Consider the following 12,511-nt stretch of genomic DNA (forward strand, 5'->3'; position numbering starts at 1 on the left):
TGGCCCAAGTGATACAGCCTCTCAGAATGCCTCTGTTGCAGTTTCTTCATAGTTCTGCATTCAGAACATCTTCAAGGCTGCTAGCTGAGATGATCCAATCTCACAGTAAACTGTGCCAGGACTTGACCATTATCCTAATTTTCTCAGGGTCCCCCAAAGATGCCAACCTCCTGTCAGACAACAGGAAATAGTCTAGAGAACAGAACACCCAATTTCTAAGAGGTGAGGTGGGTAGTTTTGGGTCATTCAGTAGGCTATGGATGTCTGTCATTGTTTAGGAGAGCTGGTTACAAACTGTTATTTTTCATGGTCAGAAAAAAAACTGAACAAAGGAATTAGATTTGGAGATCTCTTTCTGAAGGAAAAAAGAGGGATGTGTATAAAAATGATGAGATAAAAAGGATGAACTGTTGAGTCTACTTTTGAACAGTCACTAGTTACATTGGTATGGATTTCTTATATTTGATACAAATTTAATGTTATTTTTTAGAACATATTGTACATATATTTCTACTCTTGTTGAAGGTATTGTACCTATGCAACTCATTTAACAATGTAATGTAAATTTATAGTCCTTGAAAGTTATTATTACAAACTGTTTAGGATAATAAAGAAATACAGATTAGCTGGGCAATGGTGGCGCACGCCTTTAATCCCAGCACTCAGGAGGCAGAGGCAGGCAGATCTCTGTGAGTTCGAGGCCAGCCTGGTCTACAAGAGCTAGTGCCAGGACAGGCTCCAAAGCTACAGAGAAACCCTGTCTCGAAAAAAAAAAAAGAAATACAGATTAGTAGTTAGTCACCTATAACAAACTTGTAGTCATATTAGGTATATTTTCAAGGTCAAACATATATTTTAGATAGACAGATGGTCTTCAAACACTTCAAAGACCTACAAAATATGGTATTTTAAAAAAATTTGGGGGGGGTTCAAGACAGGGTTTCTCTGTGTAACATTACTGACTGCCCTGAAACTCTCTTTTTATATCAAACTGACCTCAAACTCACAGAAGATCTCCTACCTCTGCGTCCCAAGTACTGAGATTAATAAAGGCATGTGCTAACCATGCCTAGCTTAAAATGTTTTGTTAACACAGGCCTTTTCATGAAAGTGAGACACATCTGCTCCTAACAGTACCAATTTACTTCAGAGAAGATGATGGGCATCAAAGAAACTCCAAATTGAGTTTGCTCAATTTGGCAAAACTAGCTATTTGGGCAAGAAATGATCTTGTCTTGACTGCTGACAGTATGCTGAACAAACTGGACAAGCAGGACACAAAGGAAAAAGACTCTTGAACTTTGACAAGATAAGGTTAGATAGTCCTTCAAAATTCCTGCTTCACAAAAAAGTCTGCCCCATAGTCTAGGCCTGTAGGCCCAAGACAGATGCCCCAATATACAGAGGAAAGTTGGGGTGACTGTCCAGACAGATGTCTCTATCATTTCTTAGTTTTGGAAGTGGCTTACACTGCACTTCCTGTTTACTCAGGTAATATTACATCATTCTGGGGTCTTTGAGGAATTGAAACCTAGACAGTTATAGTTCTCCTTAGTTATTATAGAAGTTAAATTAGGTACAAAACTTTGGAATCATCAAGAGAAGATAAATAATGGAATATTTTCTCTAAATTTGCTAAATACAAATGGACTAGACATGGTAAATGTAATTCTTACTTGATAATTGTTCTTATTGTATATAGTTTTATTTGTTAAAGTTAATACCTTTCCTTTTTATTTAGACAATACCCGATCATTGTTCTTTTTTTAACCTTTTTTTCTTTTTATTATTATTATTATTATTACAAATTTTCACCTCCTCCCATTTCCCTCCCCCTCTCATTGTTCTTATTGTATACAATTTTACTGTGTTAGAGTTGAAATCTTTCCTTTTTATTTAGACAAAGGGGGGAAATGTTGTAGAATAATCTTTTTGTACACTGTGAAGATATGTCACTTTTATTGGTTTAATAAAAAGCTAAATGACCATTCATTCAGGCAGGATTTTTCCAGACACAGAGGACGCTGGAAAGAAAAAGGGCTGAGATGTGAGGAGACATAGGGAAAGCAGGAAAGCAGGGTGGACAGAATATAGATGAGGTAAATGAACCTCAGGGCAGCACAAGATGAGTAGAAGTCAGTTCATTTAACTTATAAGACCTAGTTAGAAACAAAACTAAGCTATCAGTCGAGTTTTCAAAATTAATAAGAACTCTCTGTGTGGTTATTTGGGAGCTGGCAGGCAGGACGTAAAAATTTGACTACATATGGGAACCATCCCAATGAACAGATTTTGGACTGATACAAAAAAGACTAAGCTATGTGACATGACTACCTACTTGCTGAAGCCAGAGGCAGGGTCTTCCTGGCCTGGCCTCCATTCCTAAGCATGCTCCTAGATACCACCCTGGCCCCTTGCTAGATTTATCTCAACTCTGCTATCCAAGTCCCCACATGAGAGACAATGGTCATGCCAGGGGAAACATCAGTTAGATCTAATCATGGACTTTCCAGTGGCTAAAGAGATGATAGCACAGAAACCTGTACTTTTAGGAGGAACCAGGAAGTAGACTGAGTGGCATTGACCCTGGAAAGGCTGGTGAGGCAAGGACAGAATTTTATATTTGCCTCTAATATGGAGGGTTTCCAACCCAGTCTCCAAGATTGGAGGAATAAGAGGAAGGAAATGAGGAAGAACCCTCAAATTTCATTTTCTCAGAAAACCACCTCAAGTGTTAGTTGCTAGGGTCACCTAAGAAACCTGTGTGGGAAACATCAGCCTCGGGGGCACAACACTCCTCCCTCATCTAAACGCTTTACTCCTTATCCAGCCAGGTCCTCCAGTGTGACCAAGCTCAAAGAAACACTGAGGCTCCTTTTCCAAAAGGCTGCATTGCAGCACTTCTCCCCAGATCTCACCTGGACTTTGGTTGTGGCCCAGAAAAGAAACAGAGCCATAGGGACTCTGCTCAGAAAAGTTCCCAAACTGTTCTTGTAGAGACAGGACAGCTTGGACAGGACTCTGACTCTAACCCCTAGGGTTAGAGATCAGCACCAGACAGGGTGGTATTAGGGAATGTGAGGAAAAGTAGAGAATACCTAAGATCCCTGTCTAGAGGCCCTGAACAGAAATTTTCCATGTCGCCATCTGTTGTTGCCATCACTGTTCTAAGATTATGGCCAAGATCTGACTAGCCCCATCTTCAAAGGCCTGACTTCCTGCCAGATGATGTCACTACAGTCTGATGCCCAGGAACCATATTTAGATTCCCTATAACTATCAAGAACAAGACAAAGGCAGACACAAGGTATCCTGGCAGAAGGCACACAGAAGCAAGGGGCAGCTTACCTTTGCATTGGTCCCTTTCCTGTCATGAAGAGGAAAGCCAGCAGGCTAGCCAGAACACTCTGACAGGGCATAGGCCAACTAAGTATACTGGACCCTCTAAGCCAGCAACTTACAGAAACTCCCAGAGTCAAGGCTAGAGGGGACCTGAGCTGGGACTCACACACACTGGGACAGATATAACCTCAGTTCCACATGGATGGAGAGTGCTTTCAGCTTGGCCTATCTGCTGCCTCCCTCCTGCTCCACAATGGGTGACTATGTTGAGAATGGTGAATAAAGATCTTCTATACCGTATACATATGACCCCCTACCTTTCAGATCAGACACTCTGGTGGGGTAAGGGACAAAAGACAACTCATATCCCAATACTATGAGGCTACCTGACCTGATGGGAGGGACCCCAGCCTCCCCAATCATATGTCCATACCCCACAAGAGACATCTTGTTTCTGACTCCTGGCTTTCTTCTAGTAAAGATCAGGGGCTCTCTGAGCCTCCATATGCAGGCTACACAAGCTGGGGTGATGCTATGAGACAGAGAAAGCAGACACCTCAGGGCAACTCTCTGCAAACAGGACAGCACTAGTATAAAATCAAGTGTGTAGTTCTATGCAAAGGTGGAGATCAAGGAGGGTCACTGTGAACACTGCAAGTCCTTACAAAATGCGCCAGTTGTGAGGACCAGCCCTGTTCCGGAGTCATGACAGGAGGCCCTCAACAGGCTGCCCACAAGATGCAACCCAGACTAACAGCTAAGCAGCCTCGGTTTCCTTCTCTGCTGAGGCGAGTGGCCTAGGTACCGGCTCTTTAGTCTAGATGTAGGGGGCAAGTGGGATTTAAAGGCCAGCTGGAGCCCCAAAGGAAACATCTGCACATTCCAGACACATGCAGTCAACAGGCGGGCGAGTGCCAGCCACCACCTCCCCCCAGCCCATTGCTGGCCGCCATGCTGGAAACAGGGCTCAAAGGGAACAGCTCTGAGGGGCCGCTTGTGGATGTTATGTAACCCACTCCACAGGAGCCAGTTGCCTCCTCCCTCTGGCAGGCTAGGCCAGCATGGTAAGGAGGAAGCCCCCTGTACTCTTCCAAGGCCCAGCTTCATCTTCTCTTTGGGAAAACAGAGTCTCCTCAACCAGCAAGGATGATCCCCATAAACACTCCCAAGCAGAGCCAGGGCAGAAGAAAATGGAAGCCATGATGAGGCAGTTCTAGTCTGGGCGGAGGGGCAGAGGCCCGGGGCTGGCCTCACTCTGGGTGCCTTTCAGCACTAATGGATCTTTCATAGCCCAGCAGCAGAGCCAATGGAAGTCTAGTATCCTCACTCTGTTTTTGTTCTCTTTGCTTTTCGTTCCCTTCTATTTATGGCAAGCAAGGCTGGCTTCCAGGGCCGGAAATGATGTTTAAATTAATGAATTCAAGTTTAGGAAAGAGGGAGCTGAAGAAAAACACCCCAGCACACTGGTGTCAGAAAGGACAGGGGCAATCTCTGGACTATACCAAATGTTTCTCCAAGGAGAAGGGTCAGAGAGGACAGCCGTACCTACCATCACTCTGCAAACTCCTTGAGGCCCATCTCTCACCTGGCTCAAAACCAGGACTAGGCACACAGTGGGGAGCCCAGTCTCAGAGATGACAAGGAAAGGACATCAGGATGCAGGCAGTGGAAATGCCCATGTTAAGAGTCCTTCAGCCAGGCTGTAGGACCTCATAGTTCCAGGGCCTGGGGAGTGGAAGAGGCCCCACATTGTTACAAGATGTTCTGTAGGATCTTTATGTCCTTACAAAGCCCTTTGTCCAGATACTAAGTTTTCCTACAACTAAACTATCACTAGGATGAGATGGTGGGCATAATATAACTTGCCTAAGATTTTCTTGGGACCTACCAGCAAGAACAGAGATCAAAGGCTCAGGCCCCAAAACCAGAAGGAATGTGATAGACAGTGGGTCCCACTCATACAGAGGGACAAGGCTAGCGTAGTCCAAGAAATAGCTGTTTCGAGAGCTGTTCACTGTCCCCATGTTAATAAGGCAGTTGGGGAAGAAGGTCCACTCACCCCACATACAAATGGGGCATTGAGGCCACTCATTCAAATCAAAAGAAGGAAAAGAGCCGGGCGGTGGTGGCGCACGCCTTTAATCCCAGCACTCGGGAGGCAGAGACAGGCGGATCTCTGTGAGTTCGAGACCAGCCTGGTCTACAAGAGCTAGTTCCAGGACAGGCTCCAAAACCACAGAGAAACCCTGTCTCGAAAAACCAAAAAAAAAAAAAGAAGGAAAAGAACTAACACTGGAGTCAGGCGGTGGCGGCGCACGCCTTTAATTCCAGCACTTGGGAAGCAGAGGCAGGCAGATCTCAGTGAGTTCGAGGCCAGCCTAGTCTACAAAGCAAGTTCCAGGATAGCGAGGGCTGTTAAACAGAAAAACCTGTAGGGGGGGGGGCGGGACCAGCACTGATACCTCCCTTCAGACCACTTCCTGGTGTCCATGCACCATGACATGCCAGGACCGTGCATGGCTTCTTGTGTTCCATTATACTCAGTAAGGGCAGGAACTGTTCCAACCCTGATCTCAAGGTTCAGAGAGTCTGCAGCTTCCTCCGCATTACCTGACATGTCCACAGCAGCCAACAGAACCCAAGCCCTTGAAAGGATGTCAACAGGCAAATGGGACTCAGTGGTGCCCTGGTTTTCTAGGGGTTGTGGTGTCCTGTAGTGGGCAGGAGCCTCAGTCCAGTCACAGTCACACCTCAACAACCTGGAGGCCAGTGACAAGAACCGGTACAGTACCAGGGCAGTGAAGCAGTATGGGGACTCAGGACCCTTGAGGTCTCTCTACTCCTACAGCTACAAGGTGGTCCCCTACTATAACCCTTACACTAAAGGCTGCAACCAGAAAAAGGCGTCTTCTCCCACTGCCAGAGGAAAAAAACCCTTCCCAAGGCGGCTCACGGGATCCAACCTGCCTTCTTAGCACTAGGGATACCAAATTTTCCAGATCCAACCTACAGGAGTTGATCAGGGAGAGGAAGCACTGCCTACCTTGACCCTCAAGTGCACCCCTCTCCTTGGCAATTAGTGCCTGGGCATCACAAGGCCTCTTTATGAAGAAGACTTCTGCCAAGCCAGAAAGAACGAGGTGTTCCGAGAAAAGACATGAGCTGCATTTTCCAGCTGTATCTCGTCCTTCAGAGAGACTGCTCACGCCCTGTGGAGCCCACACCAGGCCAGCTGGAGCCATACGGACAGCTGAGGCAGGCCAGGCCTGAGCATGGATCCCAGACAGCCAACACCCCAGACAGCAGCAGCAGAAGTGGGGTGTTTTCATTCCAGAACACTAGGCGGGCCGGCTGTCTGGGCTCCTGCTGCTGATGTTGGCCACAGCAATGTTCCGGAAAGGAAAATGTGTCTCCATCCAAAATGGCTTCCTCAATTGAAACCCAACCCAAGCCAGGGTTTCCCTCAGGAGCCAGGGTCATTATGCTCCTCTCCCTCTCAGCACCCTGGGATAAAGAAAGGAGGGAACAGAAGGGCCCGTTATGCCCCAGGAATGTTCAGGAAGGCTCAGGCATTACTCAGCAAAAGTCACATGACGACAGCCAGAGAAGGCAGAGGCAGCAACATAGGAAGCACCATGTGAGGACGCTGTTTGCCCACATTGGATGGAGAACCCAGAAGCGGAAGACCAGCATGGTGACCCAAGTATTGGAACACCACGCAGAAAGACCGATGCCAAGTGCAAAGCCAAGCAGGGATATCTAGTGAGACTCTTCCTCAAAACAAAAACAGAAAAGGGAAACTGAAGCTCACATACGTTTTGGGTTTCTTAAAAACTCCTAGCACTGCAAGCCAAGGCTCACTTGGCTCATGGGAGCAGAATGCAGGGCAGTTTCACATCATCTCCCAAATCAGAGAGTGGGGTGAACTGGGACAGCAGATGCCATGGTGTGCTTTCAGCACAGCCTTACTTCTTCATACAGGCCTTCGGTGCATAAAAAGACAACACAGAAGCTGAGGTTAGTGAGAGGAAAGCTAGGTATGTTGGTTTTCCACTGTAATCCCTGCACCAGCGAGACAGAAGCAGAGTAACTGATGCCACATGAGAAGCCAGCCTGCTCTACATACTAAGTTCCAGGCCAGTAAGAGATAAAGAATGAGACAGTTAAGACCCTTTCTCAAAAACAAACAAATAAACAAACAAAACAACAGGGGGGAAAAAGTGAAAAAGAAAACAAACAAAAAAGAAGATAGGCACAGTAACTCATACTTGCAATCTCAGCAGGAGAGAAATGGAGGCAGGAGAATCAGACGTTCAAGTCCCCTCTTAACTACGTAGTAAGCTTAAGACCAACACGAGACCATCTCAAAAAAATTAAATAAAATCAGGGACTGCAGAAATGCTTGGCAGCTAAGAGTCCATGCTGCCTCCCAGAGTTTCAAGCAACCATGTCCCCTGTAACTCTAGCTCCAGGAGATGTGACACCTCTTATGGCCTCTAAGAGTACTCGCACATATGTGACAAACACTTACACACCACACCACATATACACACAAATAAAAATAAAATCTAGAGTTGGACATAGGGGTCCACACCTTTAATCCCAGCACTCAGGAGGCAGACGCAGATAAATCTCTGAGTTCCAGCACATCCAGGGATACACAGACAAACCCTGCCTCAAAAATCAATAAATAAAACATAAAAATTAAACTAAAATAATATTTTAAAGCAAATATAAATTTGAAAAACAAAACAAATAAGCTAGGTGTAGTGGCTCATACTTGCAACCTCAGCACTCAAGAGGCTGAGACTTCTTCATAGCAAACTCTAGACTAGCCAGAGCTACATAGTGAGAACATAGTGAGAACTTGCCTCAAAAAACAAAACAAAAAAATTAGAGGGAGCACAGCATACTTGGTACATGCCTGTATCCCAGTATGTGGTAGACTGAGGCAAGAGGATTTCTTAAGTCCATTCAAGACCAACCTGGGCAACAGAGCACAAACCCTTCATCCTCACCCCTACTACACACAGAGGTGAGAGGGTACTTGCTCGAAGTAGGTCTCATGAATCCTCACAGTGTTAAAGGCATCTTCTGAGGTTGGAGTTCTGTTCTCCTTGACTAGATGTTGAGATATGAACAGGAGCTTGCCTGCACACAGTGATCTGTGCTTCTCCTATCTGTACAGCATCTGGCCTGAACACACATCCCACACTCAGGCTCTCATGTTCTATCTGCAATGCAGCAGAATGGTCTTTGAGGTACATTTCCTGGTGGCTGGTACTTGAGGACAAGAAAACAGCCCCCAGGAAACATGGAGAAGAAAGGGGACTTACCTAAACAGCTGTAGTGTTAGTATGTTGCCAGTGCCTCAACCTGTCCATTGACTACAAACCCTTACCTTTGAGGCCGCACAACCCACCCTAAGGTAGTTACTTTATATTCAACGAAATAGAACAGAGACATGCCAAGAGCTCACTGCTTTGTCAGTCAGAAACCTAACAAAAAAGGACTTAGTTTTTTCTATAACTCAAAAGTAGAAAAAGAAAACTGGGAGAACCCTAGCCATTAGCTAGACTAAGGCCATCAACTAGTTCTGCTGTGTAGACCTCATCTGGACCCTAGTTTAAGCTACAACAATCCAGAGCTGGGCTTGGGGGTTTCATATCTGTGATTCCAGTTCTAGAAATACTGGGGCAAGATGATCAAAGGTTTGAAAGTTCAATGCCAGCCTGGGCTACTTGAGATACTGTCTCAAAAAAGAAAAACAAAAAACAACAACAACAAAAATCCAAGCAGCTGGGCATAGTGGCACACACTTTTAGTTCCAGGATTTGGCAGGCAGAAACAATCAGATTTCTTTGAGTTTGAGGTCAGCTCTGTAGAGAGCAAGTTCCAGGACAATCAGGGCTACATAGACACACCCATGTCTCAAGAAGCAAACACATGTCAGCTGGTGACTGGTGCATGCCTTTAGTTCCAGCACTCAGGAAGCAGAGGAAGGAGAATCTCTGTAAGTTCAAAGCCAGCCTGACATACAGAGTGAACTCCAGAACAGCCAGGGCTACACAAAGAAACCCTATCTAGTAAAACCAGAACAGGCACACACACCTAAAACAAAATGAACTTTAAAAAAGAAACAAACAACAATGTCCACAATTGACATCCAATAAAACCAAGGAAGCATTCCCTAGTTTAGGTGTGTTTTGAGTATTATGATAGACTTGAAACTTCCACAGACGAAAAAGACTAAGATGCTGGTCTTTGGCTCAAAACATAGGGCAAGAATGACAGGCAAGAGGGGTGAGACTCATTACTCTGTTCTACATACTTTTCACAATAATGAGCCACAGTAAAGCCCAAAGCCCGTCAAGTAGCAGCACCCTGCCAGCAATGTCACCTTTCTTTAGGCCAAGAAATGATGGGAAGCTATGTTCTCAGAAGACCAGCTGTCCTACTTCTAGGACACAGCTGTCTTGCCAAGGAGTCACACATGCAGGGGGCCTGATCATAGTTGGAAAGAGGGCACTGTTCCTTGGGGCACCTAAACAATGGCCTGAAAGGCTGCTCTGAAAGGCTGTGTCCTTCCTCAGCAAAACCATCTATCTGATTTCGAGTAGTCTACAAGGTGGACAGCCCACTGGACAACAGAGTGGACTCGAGAACCAGCAGGGGGACCTCAACACCTGCCCCTCAGGCTTCAGCTTCCTATCAGTTGGTTCTCCCAGCTCTATAAGCTCCTTAGAAGCAGTGTTGGAGGTAGAAAGAAAAAATATGGAGTCTCCACCCACCCATCCATATGAAGTTATTCTGACGTCTCTTCACAGTGTGAGAAGTTAAAACCTTGAGAAGTCTGTGAAGTCAGGCTAAGCCAGCTCTCAAAAAACGTCTTGCACCAAAACCCAGGGCTTCACTGTTTTGCAGAGCCCACAGACCTGTAGGTCTCCACTTTTCATTCCCTCGACAGCTTCTAGGAAGCCGGTAGAGGCTGAAGGAGAAGGAACCAATAGGAACTGGACCTGACATCCAAAGAAACCAGCCAGCAGAAGAGAGAGATGCCTTTATTACAGCGTCCATAAATAAAAGGTGGGGTGGATCTGATGCAATTTCTGTGGGTACTGCTAGATAGCTGGAGGGGATCCCTCTCCAGATACAGCAGCACCACAAATGGTCAAGGAGCACAATGACAGGCTAGGTGAAGTCCCAAATCTCAGCTCTGAAGGACACAGGGCTTCCTAGCTAAGGGGGAGTCACCGAAGAGCATTACAAAACCTGAGGAAAGGGTCTAGCTCTACTTTAATGGGCCTGGGCATGTAGTGAGTTCCTGAGGGTGTATTCCAGCAAGGACTTCTGGAGCTGAGTGCCCAGGAAACCTAAGCAGTTGGGATCAGCAGGCACAGAGACAAATATCTGCAACCTGTCTTCCTCATCTTTCTTGATCCAACCCTGGTCCCCAGCACTACAAAAGGTCCAAACCTCAGGCTACCATGTCTAAGATGTGATACCTTGAACAAATTACATCACATCTCCAACCCTGTTTCCTCGCCTGTAAAACAAGGGTCTAGCTCTACCACCCTCCAAGGAATTAGACTAGGAACTAAGAGTGACAGCCTTTAAAAAAGAGCCTACTTAAGCCTGGTTTAAGGCACTCTCTCAGTGAGACTGTCTGTTACTTTCAGAATGCAAAACTGGATGGGTCTCAAATTTTTTCCAGGCAATTAATTTCCCTTCCCTAAGTTCCTAAGAAAATGCAGCTCTACCTGAGGCTCCCTCCCTTCTACTTAACACTTCCCAAGCAGTCACCATTCGTGCCCACGACCAGCCTGCAGTCCTCTGGACCCACGTTGTCCCTTATGCACAGACAATCCCTACCCAGTCGTCAAATGTTTATCTGGACTCCTCCCCCTAGATGTCAGCTCTGAGCCCTGACAGAAATCCCCAACCCCAGGATGCATCTCAATTAGTCTCTAATTAACGTTAATTCCGAAACCTCCTGCCATGCCCCACGCGCCTGTTACAGCTCCTGTTAGAGGAGACCCGCAGCGTAACACATCAGTCTTCACAGAAACCAGGATCTTAGGCTACCCTTCTGGGTCACGCCGGCTGAGGTCCAAGGTTTTCCTTATTTAGTCGAGCCGACGTCCCTACTGGAGCCTAGCCCTGGGAGCGGCCAGGCCCTGCTGCGTCTCGCGGCCCGACCTCGGGACCGCGCCCACGCCCTGCGGCGGACAGCGCAGCGAAGCTGCCGAAGGGCCCTATCTACCTCAGCTCTGCTCCCGCAGGACCCAGTCGTGATGCTCTAGCCAGGCCGCCCGCCGCCATGGCAACCGCCCGTCCGCCTGCACTGCCGCGGCGCAACTACTCACAGCGCGGTGGCGTCAGCAGGGATGCGCAGACTAGGCTCAAGGGTCCGCAGCCAGCGGCCCGAGCAATTGACGCGGCAGGCGGCGTCGGGTGCCAGGCTGCAGAAGCAGGGGAGCGGGCAAGGCCCGCAGCCGCGCCCAGGGTCTCCGGCCAGCGCTCCGAGCCACAGGCCCAGGCCTAGGGCCAGCGCCAGGCGAGCGGGCGCGCCGGGCGGCATCGTCAGCGCAGCCCGCGCATGGCCCCAGCTCCCCGAGGCCCCGTGCGCCGGCAGCCGCAATTCAGGAGGGGCCCACGGACCTCATGGTGCGGCCCGGGACAGGATGCCGCGGCGGCCGTGGCCTGTCTGCGCTGCGACAGCAGCTCAGCGATCTGGGGCAGGCCGCACCTCAGGGCCTTGGCCGCCTGCTCGCGCATCCGCGCTGCACTGCAGACTCAGGGCGGGCTCCTCCTCCTACCCCACCCCCGGCGCGGCGCGAGGCGGTGCGTTCTCAGGCTCCACCCCTGCGCTTCCAAGTCGGCCGTGGGCGGGGCTGGATGGAGAAGGCCTTGACAGGCTCCGCCCTCTGCGCTGCAGATACTGCAGTAGGCGGGGCCTGAAGGAAGGGCATCCGCCTAGGCTCCGCCCGATACTCAAGGGTCGTTGGTGGGCGGGGCTCTACGGGAGAGGAGGTGGCCTTCAAAGCTCTGCAGGGCCAGCTGTAGACCAGACTAGAGGGTGGAGGAGGTTCCGCCCCTTCTGCTGCGGCTTAAGAGGCTCCACCCATCAAGCTGCAGTGAGAGCCGCGGCGGGGCCGCGCGGGGGCAG

The 12,511-nt window shown here is 48.3% G+C and overlaps 1 protein-coding gene across 9 annotated transcripts in view; it reads right to left on the reverse strand.

Annotated features, from left to right (window-relative positions):
• The window catches only part of Pkd1 (polycystin 1, transient receptor potential channel interacting), a 48,814-nt gene extending 36,797 nt beyond the window's left edge, over nucleotides 1-12,017 (reverse strand). For all 9 annotated transcript variants that reach the window (XM_075941600.1, XM_075941598.1, XM_075941605.1 and 6 more), the window contains exon 1: nucleotides 11,709-12,017. In XM_075941600.1, the coding sequence (XP_075797715.1) occupies nucleotides 11,709-11,923 (215 nt within the window). In that variant the 5' untranslated portion in view covers nucleotides 11,924-12,017. The remainder of the gene's footprint in view (nucleotides 1-11,708) is intronic.
• Between the last annotated feature and the right edge of the window lie 494 nt (nucleotides 12,018-12,511).

This window comes from Microtus pennsylvanicus, chromosome 11 (genome assembly GCF_037038515.1).
Source record: "Microtus pennsylvanicus isolate mMicPen1 chromosome 11, mMicPen1.hap1, whole genome shotgun sequence".
Lineage (NCBI taxonomy): Eukaryota > Metazoa > Chordata > Mammalia > Rodentia > Cricetidae > Microtus > Microtus pennsylvanicus.